This window comes from Asterias amurensis, chromosome 18 (assembly GCF_032118995.1).
Source record: "Asterias amurensis chromosome 18, ASM3211899v1".
NCBI classification, from domain to species: domain Eukaryota; kingdom Metazoa; phylum Echinodermata; class Asteroidea; order Forcipulatida; family Asteriidae; genus Asterias; species Asterias amurensis.
The window spans coordinates 13156203-13180618 of NC_092665.1; the positions used below are offsets into that span (position 1 = coordinate 13156203).

Genomic DNA, 24416 nt, shown 5'->3' on the forward strand with positions numbered 1-24416 from the left:
GAATGTTAGCACTGAATGTGAACATCCTGTATATTTTGCTATGGAACCGTTCAAACTCTTTATTAGGAATGCTTCTGCCTTTTTTAAACGACGTTTAGAGAACTCAACATACTTTTCTCTATTTTTATGTCGTTATCAATAAAGTAAGTTTTTAGTTTGTTCTAATAATACCATTGGTTTGATATAAATTCAATAAATGAATTTTAGGCATAGGCTAAATGGACATGGAAATAACACACTAAGCCCAAATAACAAGAAAATAGAAAGCATCTTATAACCAAAGGAAAACAGCTTGTCAGCTTGCACAAAAACCCAGTTCCCTAGCTACAGGGTCACTTTAAAACTATTTCATATTCCGAATTTCATTTAAAATGAGAAAAGTGTTACAGAATACTGAAATTTAAAGGAATTATTTGCTAGACATTAAAGGAACACGTTGCCTTGGATCGGTCGAGTTTGTCTTTGAAAAGCGTTTGTAACCGTTTGTTATAAAATGCATATGATTAGAAAGATATTTTAAAAGTAAAGAATATAATGATCCACACAAGTATCACTCGAAATTGCGTGGTTTTCTTTTTACCTCGTCGACAAACACGGTCGGCAATTTATGGATGGCCGACCGTGTTAGTTCGCAAAGTAAAAGGAAAACCACGCAATTTCGAGGCAAATGTGTGTAGATCATTGTATTCTTACTACTTTAATTTAACATCTTTCTAACCATTATGCATTTTATAACAAACGGTTCCAAACGCTTTTCAAAGATCAACTCGACCGATCCAAGGCAACGTGTTCCTTTAAGCATAGAGTAAGGTTACTCTATGCTTTAAGACACAAACAAACAGACACACAAGTTACAAGCACATGGGCTGCCACAAATAATTTATAGTGGTAACCAAGTTCTGCCGGGTACGATGGCTATTGGCAGAGGTCCCTACTGATAAGAAGTTGTCCAGAAATAAATAAATAAGCAATGACAAATTATAAAAGTTAGGGACGTGCCTAGAAGATATAACTTTTCTTAACGTCGGCCCCGACCCAACCTCCATGGGTGGAGGCTACAGAAGTAGAAACATAAGTACAAACAGATGTAGAAATTCAGTTTGTAAAACTATTCAGGTAAATTCTGTCATGGAAGTCACTGGCCGTTTAATTTTGCTTTAAATTCTGTGTAGCCGCCAAACAAAACATGACCAAAAGAAGTGTGTGAGTCACTGAAGATGCTCTTTCGTAGTCTTTGCACAAGGCGTTCTTGTTGGGTTACTAGTCCCCGATTATCACGATAGTTGAGTGATAATGAACAGCAACGTCTTGTAACAAGACTAGCTCTTCCGGAGATCGTGTCTAATAGTGCCGACGACACTGATGACTGTAGTGGAACATCTCTAAACCGTTAAGTACTGATCCCATGTGATTAATTATCCTCTCATCCTTATCCCCGGAGCAGGCTTCTTTCATCCTGTCTTGATCGCCCCCTCTCATTTTAAACCCAGTCACCCGCGGCATTGATTGATCTCCACTCAGGTATTGTCAGGGAAAACAATGGAGTTTGCTTGCCTCTTTATGCCACGGGCTCTACCAATTGCTGAGGCTGAAAGAAACGCCGTGCCCAGAGCAGGACATCAACCCTCCCTTTTGCTGGACCTTTCTTTTTTTTTATCGAGTTGTTTTTTGCGTTGATTGTTTGGGATTTTTTTTCTCCCTCTCTTTTCTTCCCGACAACAACAAATAAAAGAGGAAATACAAAATGGAAAGAGGTGAGAAACGTTGGGTGGTTGTAAAGAGAAAGCCCCGGCCAACCCAAGTTACACAGGGGCGGTCTGTGTGTGACATTTATGAGACTTATGGTAAGGTAATTGAATTGATACGCCGGTAATAAAAAATAGGGAAAAAAAGTGTTCAACCAACGCACAAGGGGGGCTGCCGCGGTCGTAAGGTTTTTGTCTGAACGGTGTGTAAGGAAACTACACACCAGACACGCAGTTTTTACTACTACAGGCTGGTTCGCCAAGCAGCGTCGTCACCGCGAGCCAGAGTGAGAAACTTCGGCAGCTGTCGTGCTTGAGAGCGCCGCATGGGAAGTTTTTTTTTCTCCCCCAAATCAAATTGTTGAGCAACGACCTGGAGAGAGGCGGTGTGCTGCTCAGACTACGTTCTTCGTCATCGAAAGTAAAACGTCTTGGCTTCTTCATCTTCAAGACAGGGAAAGATTGTTTCTTTATCTCGCGGAGGGATTTATACTCGTTTTTGTTTTTATAAACGGGGAAATAATAACAGAGAACGGCACGGCAGAGAGTATCTGTAGCTGGGATTAATAACTTTCATGACATCCTGGAATTGATACAATCGGCGGGGAGAGACAAAAATCCCTTTTTTTTTTTTTTTTTGAGACCATCTTAAAGTCGTCAATCACTCAGAAGCTGAGTCAGGCTGCAACATCCTCGGGGCACATAGTCAGCTCTTCTTGGAATTAATTTGCGCCCCGGAAGATTCCTTTTTTCATTTTGATGTAGCCCAACAATCAAGCGGTTCGCACTGGAGATCACTTCTTGAGGGAAAACTTGCCAAGAAGTTGACCTGTTGTTGTCCACAAAGCATCGTTTTTCTTTTTGTAGTGTAGAGGAACCATTTAAGTCAAAACAACAGTGACCTTTGCACTCTCATTGCCACACCAACGATAACAGGAATATAGAAGATTGTAAAAGTTCTGCCATGATTATAAATAAAAGTCTGTTATAATCTTCACAAAGTGTGAAAGGTCTGGAGCTGTCGCGTGTCGCTTCCTTTGGGTTTAAGACGAACAAAATACAATCGCGTGCTGTTCAAGGTGTATCCTCTAGTTTTTGAAGTCTCAAGAAGCAGGCACAGAGGAAACACCGATGCGTCGAGCTGGTGTCGACTTCAAAACTAAAAGGAATCATTTTCAAGAAAGTTTGTTCGCCAACATCAACCTCTTTTAGTCGTGGATAACTAGAGCTCTCGTCTCGGCGGATACCATCAGTAAGTTGGATCGATTTGTGTTTGGATTCGACGAGACTTTATCTTTAATCCTCTCCTCTTCTCTCGACATGGAGTTTCTTTCTCGGCAGAGGTTGTTCTCGTTTCTGGTTCTTCTGCAGGCGTGGATCGTTTGTGGGAACGCATACAGATGGTTGTAAGTATATTTTTGTTATAGTAAACTTGTATAATATTGTAAAAAATGCAGTGTTTTTTCCTCTCTGTCAGTGCTACACCCGATTGAAGCTCATCGGTTTGGGTCACTGCAATGTAGTGTGACGTATATTCCAATGGCGTTCAACTTCATCAATTCTGCAGACAGTCACAGTCTAAACCATGGTGGATCAAAAAGTTATAAGTTTTATGGTCAGTGATCGTTTGAATGATTAGGCCTAAACTAATCTCAAGAAATGCAGAACTCGCTGGAGACATAAGGAAGAAGCCCGTTACTATTTGAGAAAATATTACTTTCTTGATTTTTTTCATTGATTTTAAAACAAACTTCTCTTAACTAAGATCAATACAATTGTTTTTTAAAGTCGGTCTATTTTGGGCCACCGGATGGCAATTTCATCTTAGCTTGGGGTTTACAAACCGAGCATGCCCGGAGTTTCGTCTCTGAGAGGGCAAGGCCATTTTCATTCTGCAAAGGGGCACTTCCATTTGGAAATCGAAACACTGGGCACCAAGGCCAAGTGGACGGAAAACAATGGCCTCCGTTTCCTCCAAGTAATAATTGAAGGCCTTGCAGTGACATTTTACGGGCATGCAGTGATTGGACCTGGCCTGAAGTGTTGTAAATTTAACTTCATTCCATTTCATTTATTCTGGTTGTGAAGCCAATGCCTCCCAGAAAAGACAACTTAATCTCTGTACTAACCAAAACGGAAACAATGGACAGAATACAGGGGGATAACATTTCAGTTTTAGATGTGAGAGGGGAAACTTCAGAGAAATTCCTGGGAAAACCAACGCAGTCAGGTAAAGGGACTGAAAATCCAACCTTCCCCTGCGTGATTCTAACCGGGGGACCTAGAGGTGAAAGGCAGGGAAGGATACAACTACGACCCTAGCAGCAAATCTTACAGATGTCGAATAATGAATGTTATTGTCTTCTTCCCCAATCTTCTTCCAGGGCTATTTTTAACATTCAAGCCATCGGAATCACGAGCATAAACTCTCAAGATAAATGTGAAAATCTTCCCGGACTCATCAACAGGCAGGTGCAGATTTGCAAGAGAAATCTAGAGGTAAAAATAGCTTAAGATCACACTTTCAAAGTAAGGCAACCATTGATCGAAAACTCTTCTTGTTATTACATAAGTATTGTTTGAAGCTTTGCATGGTGTGGATAACTAGGAAGAAACTAATAAATAAATAGTAAACTTGCCGTTACAACCATGTGTAAATCTCTTTTGAAGGAGTGGTGGCTCTGAAAAGAGCCGGTGTGGTCTCGACGTTTCGACCAGTCTCTGCTCGTCTTCATCAGGAGAAACGTCGAGACCATAATACCGGCTTTTCTCAGAGCTATTTATAGTTTATTCCTAACTTCTAGTATTGAAACAAGGGATGCATCATAAGTGAACATAATTTACTGTAGCTCACAAGCTTGGGGAAACCTGTACATAAACAAGGGTGCTTGCGATCTGAAACAGAAACACCAGGGTTGGTTAACCCCCCACTCTTCATCGTGTAAGAACTGGGGTTAACCCTGGTATTTCTGTCTGTTGGTTCTTTTACGTGCACTTCCAATCCCACATGAGATATTCGGACCAATTTCCCATCCGAAGGACTATGTTTATAAATCAAACAGACCAGGGAATGAAATTTAACGATCATCGTTACTCCGGAGACATTCTTCTTAAAGGCAGTGGACACTATTGGTAATTACACAAAATATTTATATTTACTAGAATAAAACCTTACTTGGTAACAAGTAATGGGAAGAGGTTGATATAGTATAAAACATTGTGATAAACGGCTCCCTCTGAAGTGACGTAGTTTTCGAGAAAGAAGTAATATTCTACGAATTTGATATAGAGACCTCAGAATTAGATGAGGTCTCGAAATCAACTTGCATCTGAAAGCACACAACTTCGTGTGACAAGGTTTTTTTCTTTCTTTCATTATTATCTCGCAACTTCGACGACCAATTGAGCTCAAAAGTTCACAGGTTTGTTATTTTATGCATTGTTGAGATACACTAAGTGAGAAGACTGGTCTTTGACAATTACCAATAGTGTCTACTACCTTTAAAGCAATAACTCGCGTATAGCGCTTGGAAAAAATCTTGTTTTTGTTGCGATCAAATCACTGGAAACAAACCGAGACATGAAGTGGATATAGTCGGGTCCCGTTTTATGTCACGATGAGCAAGTAGCCCCAATTGGTGTATGCAGGGAACACGATGATGACCAACGCGAACGGTCAAAATGCATAAATAATTCAGCGTAATAAAACGGAATGAATTTAACAACCTTGTTGGTGGCAAGATCCGTAATTAACACTACCACGCAAACGGACTGCAGTGTTTAATCAGGTGTCCAAAGCCGGAATTATCAGCAAACAAATCTCGCTATAAAATGTTGGAGCAAGAAATACCTATGGAGCTATCACCTTGTCATAACAAAGTATTGTAAAGAGAATAATACAAACAATGACAGTCAAGTTAAGGTTTGCTCAGGAAACAACCGTCAACAAGAGGCAATCCAAAAACACGATAACAGACAAAAACCAAAACCGTCGACAAGAGAGTGACAACCCTCCTACTACACGACTCGACGACAGACAACACGACAATAGACAGATACCATAACCGTCAACAACAGGCAAACCAAAAACACGACAGCAGACAAAAACCAAAACCGTCGACAAGAGAGTGACAACCCTCCTACACGACTCGACGACAGACAAAACGACAATAGACAGATACCATCCGTCAAGCAAGAGGCGACCCACAAAACACGACAGCAGACAAAAACCAAAACCGTCGACAAGAGAGTGACAACTCTCCTACACGACTCGACGACAGACAAAACGACAATAGACAGATACCATCCGTCAAGCAAGAGGCGACCCACAAAACACGACAGCATGATTGTTGACATTCAAACCGGATAGGCCTATCAAGAGTGGAAATTATGGTCCTCTTGGTACAATTTCATAGCGCTGCTTAACGGTAAGCAAATTTGCATGCTTACTGTAGCAGAAATATTTGCTTAAGCCTTATATAGCGTGTTTCACAGGTTAGCAGAAAAATTGGGCGGCCATAATATTGCGTGTTTACCGTGGATTTGCATTGTGGCGTCATTTATTTTCGTGCGGTAAGCACCGAAAAGCATGTCTTTTCGTGTGCTTACGGTTAGCAGCGCTGTGAAAAATAAATTGCACAGTAAGCACAAAATCGGCCGCTAAGCAGGTTAAACTCTAGTTGGAACACGGAGAGAGTGTACAACAACAAAGGGGCTGTTGCCAAAAGGTTCGAGTACAAACAAAGGTTCCGATTGCATGTTTTTTTTTGTGTGGGGGGGGGGGGGGGGGCTGGGGGAAACAATTGCCAGTACACTATTTCCATAGAGTAAGTCTCTGTCCTTACTCTATGCTATTTCGACCTCCGTGGTTATTTGATGCTTTGGAATCAGTAGGAGGTTGATTGCAATACAATTTCGCACGGTGACCGGCGTTTGTGAAATTTTAAAGTTGAATAAATCTTGCGAATGAAAATTGAAATTAATTCTGTTTACGTTCAAGACAGGCAGTTTATTGACACCTTTGGTAAATTTCCAAGACCAGTATTATCACCTGGTGTATCCCAACAAAGGCATAAAATAACAAATCTGTGAAAATTTGGACTCAATTGGTCATCGAAGTTGCAAGAGAGTTATGAACGAACAAAACACCCTGGTTGCACAAATTTGACGTGTGTGCTTTCAGATGCCTAATAAAAGGCTTCATGCCTTCTGAAGTCTTTTAATAAATTTAAGTGAGAAATAACCCTTTTCTCAAAAACTATGTTTTACTTCACAGGGAGCCGTTTCCCACCAGGTTATATTCTACAAACAGCTCCCACTGCTCCTTTGTTTTATGGTAGTCATTATTCGGAGTAATTACCGAGTATTGTCCATAGCAGAAGCAGAACCAGAGAAAGGGTTTATTGGTTAACAATTTCCTCCTAAATTAGCCGACAAATTCATCATAATTTTCACTTTTTAAAAATAAAACCACAGGTAGCCGCCAAAACGCATCGCTTCAATCCACGGCTAACGCGCGCGTGCCGAGTATGCAAATTAGCCAGATGTCAGCCATTGCACAACCACAACCGACAGTTTGTCCTGGCGGTGCATATCTTGAGACTGACATTATTTTGATCAACCAATCAAGCACTCAATCAATCACAGAGTCAATCGATCAGAGTATTCCCTATCATCCACTATATCGATCACCAATCTTCAGTGTCCGGCAGGTGACCCCCCCCCCCCCTCATCACCACCACACATCACTCTCGTTGAGAGGTCAAGGGTCAATATTTGCATCTTGTCTTTCATTTGATTTTAGTAAAATAAACCATTATGTCTATCAAATGAGGAGCAAGAGAGAAAAAATGGATTGTTTATCCCAGCATGTGCTCTTCAAGTCGAACGAAATCGCGCCAGTCATTTTTTCTAAATTCCAAACAAAAAACTGTTCCGCATGTTTTCTCACTTATATTGGTGTACAAAACCAACAAATGCATACAATTACAAATCTGTGAAAAATCGGACTCAAGTGGTAATCGAAATAGCAAGAGAATAATGAATGAAAAAAAAACACTGCTTTCAGATGCCTGAAAAACGGCTTCAAACTTGTCTTTCATTGTTTGAGTGAGAACTTATACCTTTTTCTCACAAATAACATTTCCCACAATGTGTTATGCTATCAGCAGCTCTCCATTGCTCGTTACTAAGTAAGTTTGTTATGCTAAAAATTATGTTAAAGATGCTATGTCAGATTTTTGGCCGATTTTACCCAAAAAATTGATTTAAAATTCAATAGGTGTTTTGATGGGGGTCGAGAAAGTTACAAGCTTTCATTTGAGCCATTGCTCGAAAAAGTCCGCCAATTATTTGTAGCAGTGAAATAAAGTGCTCAGAATTAGTTTTTGTCGGGATCCCGACAATATATCACGTGACCAATTCTTCTGTGTTTTATAAGAAACGTTTTAAATTTGTGTCATGGCTCCCGACTATTAAAAGGAAAAGTTAAACTTGTTTTCGTTAGAGCGGGTGATACTCTTTGAAATACCATTCACTCAAAAAAATCTATTTTGGGGTGTTTGGGCAAAAAATCTGACATTGCATCTTTAAGTAATTACCAAAAGTGTTAAGTGCCTTTAAGGTTTACCCCTCTCAAAAAATTACATCAATCCAGTAACAAATTTGTATCATCATTCTAATTTTGTCAACGTCTGAACAAAATTGTTAAGGATTTCTCCCCTTTAAAGAAGTTCAATTGCCAAACTGAGAGGCAGAAGATGAATTATTAGACATAGGGATTCGACTAGACCATCAATCCACATGGGGGGAATATATCCTCCCGCCGTTTTTACACTCAACTACCTTCGTGCGAGTCAGTTAAAGGAACTAAACACTATTGGTTATGACTCAAAATAATTGTTAGCATAAAAACTTACTTGGTTGAGCAATGGAGAGCTGTTGATAGTATGAAACATTTAGTGACCAACAGCTCCCTCTGAAGTAACGTAGTTTTTGAGAAAGAGGTAGTTTCTCACCGGAATAATAAAATACTTCAGACCTCTATTAGGCATCTGAAAGTACACAAATTTGTGCAACAAGGTTTTTTAGATGTTAAATTTGCATCGGGGATGAAGAATATAATTTTTTTTTTCTTTCATTATTCTCATTGCAACTTCGACAACCAATGGAGTAAAAATGTTCACATAGTTGTTACTTTATGCATTTGTTGGGATACACCAAGTTAGAATACTGGTCTTTGACAATAATTACCAAAAGGTGTCCGGTGCCTTTAAGTCACAAACGTTGCTGGCACTGTTGGCAGAATACGCTCACAGTGCTCACAGGGAATACGTTTTTGAACTGTTCTCATCGCTAAAGGAAGTGTGATTAATATAATGTATTTTTATTGATGACTGACTTTCTCCCAAAGGTGGTTCACGGGAGTCGTTTTGATATAGTGCTGTGAACGTTTGGGGTCGAGACAAGAAGTGCAGATGTTGTTATACGACCTACATTTTGTTTTAAACCGGCGAATCCCACACTGTCGAGTTGTTATGTTGATGTAACTTTTAACTTGGCATAAATCACGCACATTCCCAGGGGTGGATTTTCACAAAGGTAGTCCTTAGGACTAGTCCTAGGCAATGCTAAGAGATAGGACCAGTCCTAAGTTAGGATATGCTAAAAGATAGGACTGGTCCTAAGTTAGGACCAGTAAACTCATCCTAACTTAGGACTGGTCCTATCGCTTACTTAGCATTGCCTAGGACTAGTCCTAAATTAGGACTACCTTTGTGAAATCCACCCCGGGCCTGTGTGCTTCGTTTTCTGAAAGGGCAAGGGCACCAAGGCATTTTCTCCTTGGAATTGCACCCTATGAGGAAGTTGTAGAGCATGGGGCATTTCAAGGGCTCCAATGCAATGGCCAAGGGGCATGGAGGCAATCGCCTCGTTGCCTCCGTGAAGTATATCAGGCCCACATTCCGGGCTACCATTATATAATCTTATTATAGTCTATGGGAAACTGCCTTGAAGGGGCATCAAGACCAAGACCAGAGGCAACATGGCCAAGACCAGGGACAACATAGACCATGGCTGGCCTCTGTGACATCCGTGTCCAGCCCTTCACTAAAAGTTCGTGACCTCAAAAAGTAAAGATCCTCCTTTCGCGCCCTTTTCCTGACGAGTCTACGAGTTTTTAAAGATCAGTAAAGTGCGCGTGTACTATTCAGTCAAACGATAATGACTTCGAGATATTGGAAAGGGCAGTGACTTGCAAGTTTCCATGCGGCTGGCTTTTATGGTTTACCAGACTACTGACGTACATGTTGCCATGTGGTAATAATGTCTTCCTGAAATCTGCATTATGTCACGGAGTATAGGCTACGTTTATGATTGAAACATGCGACTCTTTCAAAAAAGCATTCCTTGAAATGCAATTATGTTGATTTGGTAAGAGGTGTTTGGACAGGGAGTTGTTACCATTCCCATGGCCACCCTCTTTTCCTTCATCACCGACCACTAAACGATGAGGTGGTGTGTCAGTGGTCGATCTCTCAGAGAAAATCATAACTTATGACTTACTAATTTCCCCAGTGTGGGATAATAAAGTTCTTATCTTAACTAATCTTATCTTAGTCTTAGCTTTAGGAGTTATTAAAAGCTTAAGGCATAGTCCTAAGTTAGGCTAACTTTGACATTCAGGTCTAAAGCCCTTTTTAGGCATCTGAAGGCGTTGAGAGTGAGACGAAAATTATTTTCGTGACATTGTTTTACTCATTTCTAAAAAACTACAGCACCTCAGCAAGTAATATTTTAAGGGAAGCTTTCTACCATCATTATCTTCAAACTGAGTAAATTTGAAAATGTAAATATGTTGACATCATGTTTTGTGTTTAAAAAAGTACCCAAATCCTTTAAAGACAGTGGACACTATTGGTAATTGTCAAAGACAGTTGGTGTATCTCAACATTTATGCATAAAATAACAAACCTGTGAAAATTTGAGCTCAATCGGTGGTCGAAGTTGCGAGATATCTATGCACTGTTTTATACTATCAACAGCTCTCCATTGCTCGTTACCAAGTGAGTTTTTATGCCATCAATTAATTTGAATAATTACCAATAGTGTCCAGTGCCTTTAAGCATTTTTAAGAAACTCACTGTCATGAATGAATCCCCTGTTATTATTGTCGTTATAGGTTATGGACAGCGTTAGCACAGGAGCCTACCGAGCCATCGCTGAGTGCCAGCAGCAGTTCGGCAACAGACGCTGGAATTGCACCACAGTCGACTCATTTCCCATCTTTGGGCACGTCCTTGACAATGGTAAGCACTGCACCACCTTTTTTAATTGTATCCAGACGTGTCTGGTCAACGGACGACCAATTAGTAGATCTGGGTGTGAGTAATGTCTCACTTGTGGAGTGCCAGTCTATTGTAGGAAGTTGAATTTACAACCTCGTTCCCATTGTGTGTAATTATTTATTTATTTATTTATTTTTTGCTTATTTACCAGGGGGAAACCTTTCAGTAAGAACACTGATTTTCAAAAGCACTAAAGCATCAATTATTTCTTTTTTGATTACCAACCTCGTTCCCACGGTTGTTCGATATCGGCACCCCATTAAATTTCCCAAACATGCCTTGGTAATTCCTTCATCTATGCATTGGTCGACCAGTGTCACCATTCCAGGGGTAAGCGGGTATAAGGGGACAATACGACTCTCATGGGAAAAACATTGTGGCTAAAATTCCTAACAGAATATCAATCATAGCCATAGCGGAACCGTCCCCAGACCGGCTTGATGGTCTACAATGCACACATATCAACTGCAAGGCTGCATTATAAAGAGCACCAGTCTAGTGTTGAATATCACATGAACTCCGCATGGTTCATTGTGGACACCACACCCCATGGGTAAACACATAAACACATTTCAGATCAACAGTGAGAACAATCACGTGACTGGATAAAGTAGTCTTTTTGACACCAGACTTATTTGAATCAGTCACAAACCAACGTTTCAATACCACCCCGCTCCAACCTCGTTTTCAGGGGTGATCGATCTCGCCGAGGCTGACCCCGCCCCACACGGCATGTCTGGAGCCCTGACTCACTGACACGAAATGCAGTTGTGAAACCAGAACATACGCAGACTCCCTCCAATTCGTTTTTGCAAAAAGTGAAGAAAAAAAAGATCACACAGTAAATTCGACCGCACCCATTTCTAGTGTTAATGCCTGATCGTTAATTTGTTGGAAAAACAATTAATCCCACACCTAAACAATATCATGTCTCATAATAAAAGATCTCAAAAGACGATCAGAAATGGTAGTTGGATCGAAGAAGTGGCAATAATGTCAATCATTTCCCTCCAGTCTACAGCAAATACAAAATTCCAAGATTACGGGAATAAAATTGAGTTTTGTGAAACTGTCAAACCTCCAAGTAGTGGCTATAAACTACTGCATTACCGGTAGACCACCCAGCCAACTGAATTGCTATAATACGGTATTGCCTTCAGCCACTGTGTACCCTCGTTTCATAACAGAAGCAGTATTGAAAATGATACTTTAAACTGGGATTTCTTTTCCCCTTTTTTTTTGACCCAGTGTTGTAAGAAATCTCAAGTAGCTTCAGGGGCTCAAAGTGGTTTGTGGTGTCTCTGATTACTTTACAATCCGTCAGGGAAGTTCATAATCAACTTGCGGCCCAGACCTGATTTGAAAATTAAGACACTCGGGTTCCTTGCCTCTGAGTGGAATTCCTGAGCCCTTAAAATGGCTCCTTAATTGAAAAACCATCGGGCGTTAAAAGCAATTTTGATTTCTGGTGCTTTGTGCAGTCTGTCAAGTTTGCTCGATTGGTCATCAAAGTTGCAAGAAAATACTGAAAGAAAAAAAAACACCCTTGTTGCACAATTGTGTGCTTTCAGATGGCTATAGAAGGCTTCAGGTAGCTTCTCACTGAAATGTTAAAATACTGCAGCCTTTTAGGCAACTGGAAGCACATAAATTTGTGCAACAAGGGTGTTTTTTCTTTCAATATTTTCTTGCAACTTCAATGACCAATTGAGCCCAAATGCTCACAGATTTGTTATTTTATGCGTTGTTGTGATACACAAGTGAGAATACTGGTCGTTGACAATTTACCAACGGTGTCCAATACCTTTAAAGGGGAGTTCTTAGGTTTTAGCATTATATATTTTAAGCCACCTTGTTTTGGGGACTTAAGTCTCAAAGTGGCGTGTCGACGTTTCAAGTGATTGTGTTTCAAGAAACAACCTTTTAAAAAGTTTCCATTTGCATGCTTTGCAGCAGCTGTTACTTCTCATCTGTAACTCTCACCTCAAATTGATTTTTTTGTTTAGAGCATGTCATGTTTTTGGTCAACCCAATTTTTTTTTTAATAGACAATGTTGTTCGTTTGAATTTCACAATCTTTGACCAAGATATACCGGTACACCTCCTTTAAATTGCAAAAGAAAAACGTAAAATGTGGAATTCCCTGCAGCAGGGAACGAGACAATTCATAACAGAGTACACGTCTTGTGATTTGACAGACCGAACTGGTCCCGAGACGTCGCCCGTCGATCAACGCTCTCGACGGTACAACCTTGATGTCCATTCACGCATCCTCCTGGCTTCCGTCCGGTCACTACCGCCGCATAGTTTGAAATTAAAGTTAATTTATCGTTGGGGGAACGGGTTCTGTTTAGGGCATTTCAGGCCGCAAAATGTTGCAATACGTTCTGACACATCGGCCACCTGAGAATTGGCACACCGGAAGGCATGAGTGCAAGTGTATTGTTTTTAATGATCTGCTGAAATACGTTTTGATTGACAATTCTGAAGAGAGGAAACAGTTTGTGAAATAAAGGGTTAAAAATGATAGTGTCACTTTATACAGGCAGACTTTGGGCTACACAGTGACAAGTTCAATAACATCTATTGTATTGTTACCGTCATTTTCACCCTACTTGTTTACAGTGATTGAAAGGTTTTCACACGTTGTAAAACGATTACCGTTTTCAAAATGTCAGAATGTTCAACTGTTCAATTGTCTTGCTTAACAAAAGAGGCACTGAAACCGTCAACAAAATTGACACACTGGAACTTCTCTCCTTTTCCCTTAAGAAGTCCCCCAAAACATTCCGCGGTCGCCATTTTGTTTTGTTTTTGAGTTCGCAAACAAACTCCGTCTGAGCCGTGGTATTAAGATGTTGTGCAAGTTCCCATCACGGCAGGCGACCGATTAGCTCGCCTTTGTGCGCAATTTAACGCCGGCGACCCCACCAAAATTGTTTGTCGTCGTTTGAGACAGAGCATATTAGCCGCCCTCTGGATAATATTTCCTTCGAGTGAATTTGCCTCGCCGTTGGAAGCTAACACGGCACTTGGCGATCCAGGCATACCCTGGTCTTGTTTTGCTCTGGGAGGGAACTTGCCATTTTTTTGCACTCCGTGGGTGATCCGTCAGAACTCGATACAGTTGCTGAAAATGGCCGGGGTGGTGGTGTGATTCCACGCAGGGAGCATGTTTGTACCGTAATACGCTCAGCGGTGTCGGACGAATGTTCATGCTCTGCTCGCTGTCGTTTTTCGTTACAACTTACTCGTAATTTCGTTAGAAAACACGCTGTTTTTTGTGAACATATTTCACATTTATGACGTGTGTGACGTGGTAAGAGGTACATAATACCGACAGCGTCAAAATGTCTTCATTTTCAGAAGTTATATTTGTAAGACCTAAGTGCTTTCTTGATTAAAGGGAAGTACACACTACACAATGCCGATAGACCAAATGGATGTACGAGGCTTATTTTAAAATAACCACCAACAATCACGATCAAATAGCTTATTGGTCATTTAAGATGCAAAAGGGAATAATGAAAGAAAAAAACACCAATGTTGCACAAATTTGGGTGCTTTCATTCAGATGCCCAATGAAAAAGTATTTTATTATACGAGCGAGAAATTACCCCTTTCTCAAAAACTACATTTTTTCCAGAGAGAGCCGTTTTATCACAATATTTTAAACTACCAACAGCTCCCTATTACTCGTTACCAAGCTATAGTTTTTATGCTAACAATTATTTTGAGTATTTTTCAATAGTGTCCGAACTGATTTCCCCCTCCCTCTCCAGATGATCACTTTAAAGGTAGCTGTTTCCTTTTATCAATCGTAATGACATCTTAAGGAGTTTTTTTGTTGTTACTCTTCCAATGATACAAGACACTCCGTCAAGGTTGTGCCTTCTGGCTGTTTTCTGGCGGTTTCTCTCTCTAAATAATATTTTATTTCTATTACACCCTGATCAACCCGGAATAACCTTTCACAACGAATGAGACGCCCCGTCGCTTGACATCCCATACTTGTCACCCACAGCCACAGTCTGTTAACTTCGTCAATAACTAACCAATCAATTTCTCAGTATTTCTCATCATAGTTTCATATTCGTCCCTCTGTTTAGCCCCCCCCCCTCTCCCACACGAATCTGCAACTTGTGCCAAAATACTACTGTTAATGGTGATCCCGTGGGTCATGCGGCCGGACCTGAAGGCGCATGCGCCGTCGCTTGAGGGGCTATTGCCGTCTCCTGGTTGGCTGTCGCCCGAGTTAACTTTAGGGGGCAGGGGTTAAGCTGCTCCAATCGGCTCCCCGCCCTGTCATTTGCTCTTACGTGTGGGCTTGAAATTTGACGAATATTACCCAAAGAGAGACATTCTCATAGTTGAACAACAAGTTTGTGTTGCAGCTTGGAGTAATGACATTAATTGTTCGGCACGGCAAAGCGGCATGAAAAGCTTGCCTTAAAGTTTTGGTTCGATTTTTGGCAAACTGCCCTTCAGTTGGCCCCTAAAAGTTACAAGTCACCTATTCAGGAAAAGTCTTTGAACGTTGTTTATTTTCATCCACATTTCTTTCATGGACAAGATTAGGGTAACATTCTTTCATCTCAGCTTGATAAAGGGGTCAGTAGATTGAATATAAATCATACATGATAGATGCTACAAATGCTTGGACCCATTTAAAACTCACACATGCCTACATTGATTTAGTTCCGATTTGAACTTGACTTCAGTGTGGTCTTGAGTTCACTACTAAACAATGTCCGACTTGACATATTTATGGCTGTATTGCGCACGTCGTCCATCCTCGCCAACTCGTCCCCCTTGTTTATTTGTTGACGCCTGAGGGCGTTGTATAAAAACAAACGAGCGGTGAACCCGCACTTAAGTCGTCTCTCCTTGGGACGATTGATACACGTCGCCATGGCCACGGCGGCCATTTTGGAAATGTAGCTGATAAGTGATGACCCCGTGAGTTGCAGATTCAATAAATTGAGAATAAAATTGTTTACTCGTTGCGAAGTGTGGGAATAAATCAGATGATAGACCTTTTTTACAGCGGCAATTGGTCACGTTTTCTAGAGTTTTGGAATTTCATGGTCGCCATTTTTATCTGGTTTGATAATTGAAAATACTCCAAAAGGCGCCGTACCATAACCTTTTCCCTTTGTGACGCAATGAAATTCGCATCGCACGAAGCATTCGCAGGAAGTATGAACCGGGCTTTATATTACTACAAAAATACTTTATAGTGTGTGTTTAGTATCACGCAACACTAGAGATGGCGCGCTTTCGCCCCTTAATATTTGGCGGCAAATTATGTTGGTCGCCCGGCCGCCCGCCCGACTACATGGGGCTATATTTCATTGATGCAATTAGTCGGATGGTAACATGCATTAACCAGAGTATCGAAATAGACTTTATTCAAGGCGTGTATTGGAGGTCGTGCTGCACGTATTAGTGGATGCCAGGCTCGCTTTCTTGCTAGTCTTGTTCCGTGCGTTTGAGAATATCTTAATAAGAAGCCGCAGTCACCTTGAGGAAAGGCTACACAGTGGAATTGGAACACGATCCTTTGCAATAATCGTGGGATTTAGAGTTATTGCACAGAGAGTATTTCATAACAAAGAGACATTAGCAGAGCCATTAAAATGGCGCCTGTGAAAATGCGGGCTACGTGTCCCACACTATATCGTAATTCATACAAATTAAAGTAACTAGGGGGTACTTGTATTACCATAGAGGTCCTTTAACTATGGTATTACCATGGTATCACTCTGCTAGCCTGGTTTCCGGTCAGTTCGCTATATATGGAAGGCTTTTTTAGTGGTGCCAATGAAGGTTTGAATGTTGGGGCCAAGGTGGAGTGCTTGGGAAGCGAGTCCATTTTCTTTTCTTTTCTTTCTGTTTATGAAACCAAGGACTATCAGAAAAGCGAACTTATAATAACTGTAGGCTACTACTATAGTTAATAACACAACGGAGAAAAGAAAAAGAAGAAAGTTACAGTTTTAGATTTGGGAGAAAAGCCACAGAGAAGACAGTATTCTAGGGCAAACCTTCACAAAGGGGTTAGAAACCCAACCCACGTAGTGCCCCGGCGTGATTCGAACCGGGGTCGTAGAGGTGGTCGGCGAGGATTTTTTTTTAGAGTTATTACACCGAGAGTGTTTTGGGGGTAGGGCATACTTGCATTACGCCAAACCGACCCCAACAAATAAAAGTCTAAAGTGCGAGAGGATATGCAACCAAAATATGCGAAATTGCATACATTTATTATTATCAGAATGCCAGTAATTAATATCTGAACGGCAGTCAGTGTTATCCCAAATTGCTACACGAATTAACTTTTACTGGCAATTTGGAGGTAACCAACTGCAGTGCATGTTATAGGAACACTTTAGTAGCACATGAGTAATTTATCAAATAATGTTTTGATACGATCCCCAATATATGATTTTGTGAACAATCAAACTGTCCCATTTTGTTTTGATTGGGTGATCGATACCTTATATAGTTCACAACATAACTCCACCGGGGATAGTCACATGAAATTTATCATTTCCAGTCTTGTTCATTCAGGTTCTTTTTTATGTTTATGACTTAAAGGTACGAGGGAGGCTGCGTTTGTTCACTCGATTTCAGCGGCAGGAGTTGGGTATGAGGTCACGAGGTCATGTAGCAGTGGTGACCTGCAAAAGTGCGGTTGCGATAGGACAGTGACGGGTACCAGCGACGAGGGTTTCACGTGGTCTGGCTGCTCCGATAACGTTAACTACGGTAGGTCAAGACAGTTCAAGGTTCAAAGTTCATTTATTTGTCCACAGTATCAACAAGTAACAGACGTTATCACTCAAGAGCGATCAGTTTAAAGATGCGACAACTTTAGAGCAAAGATAAATCAAGAACTAGATGAAAACAAATGTGACACTGCAGAGGGATCAATTTTAGAAGCAGAGCTTGTACTTGTATGCAATGGTATCGATAATGGTATCTCCCAAAATATCAAAACCAAACAGACATTTGTGTCTGTTTGTTTGTTTGTTTGTTTGTTTGTTGTTTGTTTGTTTGTTTTGTTTGTTTGTTTGTTTGTTTAGATGATCTTCCCGTCAAGGGAACTCAGCAAACTCCTACAAGGGGATATGAGCACCAAGCTAACAGCCAATCTCTCTCATACAAACATTGCTTCAACATTTATGATTATGAATGGCACACATCAAGAAGTTGTGATCCAGTAACGAGACTACACTACTCATTCTAGTCATTGTGAAATCAGCGATTATAAGCTTGGCAGGATTTGAACCCCCAACCTAGTGATTGCAAGTCATGCAGTCTAACCACTAGTTCACCGTGACTTGAATTTGTTTTTGACAATACGTTACGTCAGAGGGAGTAGTTTCTCACAAAGTTCTATACCATCAACAGCTCTCCATTGCTCTTTACCAAGAAACTTTTAATGCTAAAAACAGTTATTTTGGGTAATTACCAATAGTTTCCATGGCTTATTTGGTTGTTATCGATGGTTGCTTTATAGGGATGATGTTTTCGAAGACATTCGTAGATGCCAGGGAGAGGAAAGGTCGCATTTCAACCGAACGGCAACTGATGAATCTTCACAACAATGAGGCCGGTCGCCTTGTAAGTATTGAACAAACCGCCAAGTAATAAACCACATCAGGGACAACTGACTGAGTAAAGTTTATAAATAGTTTTAGGTGTGGTTGTACATTGAAGTTTCAACCCTTCGGCGATACCATGTTTATAATTCGCTCCGTTCTCCTGAATGGAGGGGGGGGGGGGGGGGCACCATTATTTTAGAAGTGTGGCGGACAAACGACCCTTCAATAGCTCCATGGGAAGGTGCAACACATCCAGGAGTTTACTGAAAGACTTGACGATTTATAACCCCCGTCAAAATCTGGCGCGATCGTCAAGGTGAACATGCCGTAATAATGTCAGAAAACACCGCCTACCGTTTCCCCCTGAAGCCCGCTTCACTGAAAAGTGCCCCGCAGTTTCAGCGGGGGTCGTAAATTACGTGTCCTTTACAATGCAATGTTAGACAGTTCAACGGGATCATCGACAGTTTTATGGAGTGATTTCGTGTTTTTTTCCTCGAGTTGATACCACCAGAATCGAGGTCGTCTCTCAAAAGAGACTCGCATTATTTTTACCCGTGTCTGCCGAAATGTGTTCGCTTTTATGGTTGTGGTGTTATAAATGGCAATACGGTCTAAGAATAAAGACGACGGTAGTTTTGAAGACGTCTTGAAACCGTACATTTATATTGGTACTGGAATTAGTCACAAAAACTAGTCCTCGAAAAAGGGTTGTCACTTTCAGTCAGAAAACATAATTTGCATCCATTGTCACCTCTTTGCATCTTAATGCAAAGGAAATACAATTTTTGTTTTGTTTTTTAGTATTAAAAACACTAATTTTAACAAAACCCAATCTACATGGAAGTGGTCAGTGATGTTAAGGCCGTACCCGAATTGGCGGCTACAAAATACGACGGCTACGTCATCTTGCGGCGAGGTCATCAAGATGTCGTCCAAAAGTCGATGGCTGTAAACGTGTATCTGCCAATTCGGATACGGCCTTATTGTAATCACTTTATAGATTTATGGAATTTGTATCGATGCGTTAAAGGGTCAGGGCGCCCTCTCCTGGTTTTATGCAGCTACGCTGATGAGACGCACATTCCGCTTACTGCGGTGTTGTTTTTACCCATTTTTCTTTTGAAAACAATATCGTTTGAGTGTATTAGTTCTTAATGAGACATTTCAGTTGGAGGAAACCCGTAAGAGAATTATTTCATGGAAAACCCACGCAGTCAAGTAGGGACTGAAAACCCGTTCCACATTAAGAGCCCCCCCCCCCCGGTTGGATTCGAACTGGGGTCCCATAGGTGGAAGAGGAGGCCAGACATATAGACTTGACTCAAGTCCCAATCCCGTGAGAGGCCCTTTTATTTTCAGTCCCATCGCCTAACATCAGAAAAACTCCCCGACCACATTGGTACATTTTGACGGCGGATAATAATAGGGACCTCTCGCACGGGAACGGGGCTTGAATCAAGTCTAGGCCAGACATCACTCCACCAACCTGATTCATGTTTTCATGATTTCTTTTTTACTTTTGAAGGCCATCGAAAACAACATGAGGGTGGAATGCAAGTGTCACGGCGTCTCCGGCTCGTGCGAACTACGGACATGTTGGAGAGCAATGCCGCCCTTTGTTGAGATTGGAACCATTCTCAAAGAGAAGTTTGACGGAGCTACGGAGGTTGTGCAAAGGAGGCTAGACTCCAGACGACAACTGGTAGGTATCTGACTATTAAAGTAGTGCGCGCGACCTCGAAGACGTTGTTCGTCTTCGTGAGGGGGCGACCAAACATTTTACTGGGAAACTAAGAACCAAATGTGGTTCTGTTTTTTAATTATAATGTGTTGAATGTTTCTTAAGACACACGTTGAAAAGATGCATTGAATATGACGTCACAGGCTCCAACAGCGCCCCCATTGAGTAAAATGAAGACCAGTCATTGGCTGAGAGTTGTCCGTGGCGCTCTTCTATTAGGGTCCCCATAAAAAAGATGACAACTAAACAATGCAAAACTTGAAACAAATGCTATGAAAATTGTTAAAGACAGTAGACACTATTGGTAATTGTCGAAGACCAGTCTTCTCACTTGGTGTATCTCAACATATGCATAAAATAACAAGCCTGTGAAAATTTGAGCTCAATCGGTCGTCAAAGTTGCGAGATATTAATGAAAGAAAAACCACCCTTGTCATACGAAGTTGTGTGCTTTCAGATGCTTGATTTCGAGACCTCAAATTCTAAATCTGAGGTCTCGAAATCAAATTCGTGGAAAATTACTTATTTCTCGAAACCTACTCCACTTCAGAGGGAGCCGTTTCTCACAATGTATTATACTACCAACCTCTCCCTATAATACTCGTTACCAAGTAAGGTTTTATGCTAATAAATATTTTGAGTAATTACCAATAGTGTCCACTGCCTTTAAAGTCAGTATAATGTCTAGAGATAAACGTATTGAGCATTGATACTTACATTGGAAACTGTAATTTTTATCTCTGCCCGTAGATTCCAGTGAACGAGAACTTCAAGCCACACACGGAGACCGATCTTGTCTACCTCGTACCCTCGCCAGACTTTTGCGAAGAGGACCTGAAGATGGGATCCCTGGGCACCCACGGGCGACGCTGCAACAAGACGTCAAAGGGCATCGACGGATGTGAACTCCTCTGCTGTGGGCGTGGCTTCAACACGAGGGAGGAGGTGATTGTCGAGAGGTGTAGCTGTAAATTTCATTGGTGTTGTTACGTCAAATGTAACACGTGTCGACGGACGGTGGACGTACACACCTGTAAGTGATGGTGAGAGAAATGTAAACAACATCAAAGGGTCCTGCCAATTACGGGTTCAATCTCTATAGAACCTAAGGAAACTTAACGTGACTTGTATATGGAACTAGGCAGACTTGTGGACATGTCTATGACTCAAGTCGGGTCAACAGAGGTCAATGGTGTCGACCAAAATATTCGAGTCGAGTCTCGTCAAATAGCTTGTCGTTTAATACTGATAAAACTCGCATGCAAAACAAAAAAGTGCAACTTTACCCTCTTTGCTGTTACTTGTGTTCATCTGTAAATATTATACTTAACTCAACGACAGAAGCGCTGTACGGATATATAATCAGAGCTGTCAATTGAGACTCTTCGACAATGCGATGAGGCCTGACTAGACATTGGGTTGTGCTGCATTTGGAATGAAAATTGCGTCTAGCCACCACACGGAAAAGAAAACTGGTCCCTACTTGTCGCAACCCTTTTAATACATCTGTCTGACTTGAAGTTTTGCCGAGTGCAACAATAAAACCCATTTTGCCAAGGCTTCGGCTTATTAGCCGTTTTGAGGTATGGGTGGATAAATCTGACAGTATACACCCAACACAATTCACTCCTATAGGCCTTTATCATGCTGTCTCCATCTTGGTCATGTTCCTTGTATCGGATAACAATAATGAATGTAAAAAAAAAAATTGCAAATAGGAACCAGACTATTGTTCTTCCAGCCTCGGTTTGGTTCCATTGATATCAATGGGAAAAATTCAAGATGGCTGCATCATGATGAAGGTCTTTGGCCACCATATCTCAAAAAGACTAATTAGAGGTAAGGGTCGGGAATGGGTTTTGGTCCAACTCCTAAAACCTCATTGGGAATATCTGCCGCCCCCAACGTTCATTCGTGGATTGAATAAAAAGTAGTCTCATTCCTGCACGTTCGTATTTAATACCCAGTCACTGGTTTGGTGCACACTAATAGACCTTTATCACGCTGTCACCATCTGCATGTTCCCTGTTAACCATTACAGTAATGAATGCTAACATTCATTGCGCAAACATGGCACCATACTATTATTTCGTCCAACCTCAGTTTCGTTACAATGAGTTTGAATGGAGTAAAATCAAGATGGCCACACCGTGATAAAGGTCTATTGGTAAGACCCTTTATTGTCTTCTAACCATCTTGTACAAATTGTAAAATAAACTGTCCATATTTTATACATTTAATCACAAACCTGTAAAGTGTTTTTTTTTTCGCCTGACTTTTTTCTGTATACTTCTAAGTTTTTTTTTTAATTACTTGAAATATTTGTATTGTAACTTTTCATCTAGTTTAATATTACACACTTGTGATCAACAAGTTGAGAGTCTTGTAGCAACGGATTGACTTGCGTGTTGATCTGTATCTTTGTATGTGTTACTTGTAACTAATAAAATAAACTCCTCGTAAAAATAATTGTGACATCGTCCAGATTATTTCTTGGAAAAGGGCTTCGATCGGGAATTAATAATCTGATCTACTGTCTCAGGAACAAACAACAATGGCAATGACATCCACGACAACGACAGCGACAACGGCGTATACTCCAAAAACTAAAGGTATACTTTGCGTTTAAAAGATAAGTTGTCAGTATTTCTATAGTGATTTGCATGACACCATGATTTGCTTTTGTGAAGTCGGCCCCTGGTGTAAAATCGGCCCCCGGTATATCATGTGTAGAAAATTTTTGTTTTCCGAGTACACGACATTAAAGGCAGTGGACACTATTGGTAACTACTCAAAATAATAATTAGCATAAAACCTTACTTTGGTAATGAATAATGGGGAGAGATCGATAGTATAAAACATTGTGAGAAACGGCTCCCTCTGAAGTAACGTAGTTTTCGAGAAAGAAGTAATTTTCCGCGAATTTGATTTAGAGACCTCGTAGATTTAGAATTTGAGGTCTCGAAATCAAGCATCTGAAAGCCCACAACCTCGTGTGACAAGTTTTTTTTTTCTATCATTATCTCGGAACTGCGACCACCATGCAATTGAGCTCAAATTTTCACAGGTTTGTTATTTTATGCATAAACAAAATGTTGAGATACACCAAATCAGAAGACTGGTCTTTGACAATTGTCAAAAGTGTCTAGTGTCTTTAAAATTGCTCTTTCCCCCTCCCCCCCCCTCTCTCTCTCTCTCTCTCTCTCTCTCTCTCTCTCTCTGATCTCTTCAAACTAGAAAACCTTGAATTTGTTGTCAAAATTTAGTCATAATACTACAATGACAGTTCCTTTCTTCTCATTATGAGGAACCATTGAAATACAATTCCGTGAGAGGGCGCCCTTTGTATCTACCGTTCTGCAGTCCTACACACTCTTTAACACACAATGATCACCCACACAATGAAGTCGACAGTTCAACGTACATTTCCCAGTCGCATCTGGTGAAATCGATCATTTTACGAGTGTAACACTCAGACCCCGAGGGCATACGACTGTGCTCAGATTTCCCATTCACACTCAAGTCTCCCCGGTCTTACTTTAAACGAAAACAGAAAAAACTCTCGTCATAATCAATAAAAAGAGCATCTTTGTGTCCATTGTGTACACGTAACACCATCTTGTCCGGTAAACAGGTAGACATCTTTCTTACACCTTAGTACACCGAGTGTTATGCGAACAACTTCACCTGCTAAACGCTTGATTAACGCACACTTACTTCCCCTGCCTGCCATTACGAGTTGCAACACGCCACACAAATTGTCGCTTTTCCCCCACTCGATTTCTTTTTTGCTAAACGCCACAATGCGCTGTTGCATTCAACGAGTGGTTAAGTTGACGTTAGAAACAGGTGTGTGTTAATTTCCGTGATGACGCTCAAGTGTCATGATTTAAAGGCGGGAAAAAAAAAACTCTACATTTGCCGGAGGTGCTTATGGTTTCACCTGTGTCTATTGTGGCAGGTTTTGTTTAAA

General features: G+C 40.9%; 1 protein-coding gene across 1 annotated transcript; it reads left to right on the forward strand.

Moving 5' to 3' along the window:
* Positions 1-1916: 1916 nt before the first annotated feature.
* On the forward strand, positions 1917-22886 carry LOC139950851 (protein Wnt-4-like). Its single transcript, XM_071949684.1, has 7 exons — positions 1917-3151; positions 4130-4244; positions 10927-11053; positions 17690-17860; positions 18615-18718; positions 20228-20404; positions 21194-22886. The coding sequence occupies exons 1-7, from the start codon at positions 3066-3068 to the stop codon at positions 21482-21484; spliced, it is 1071 nt and encodes a 356-aa protein (XP_071805785.1). The 5' UTR covers positions 1917-3065; the 3' UTR covers positions 21485-22886.
* The last annotated feature ends 1530 nt before the right edge of the window (positions 22887-24416 follow it).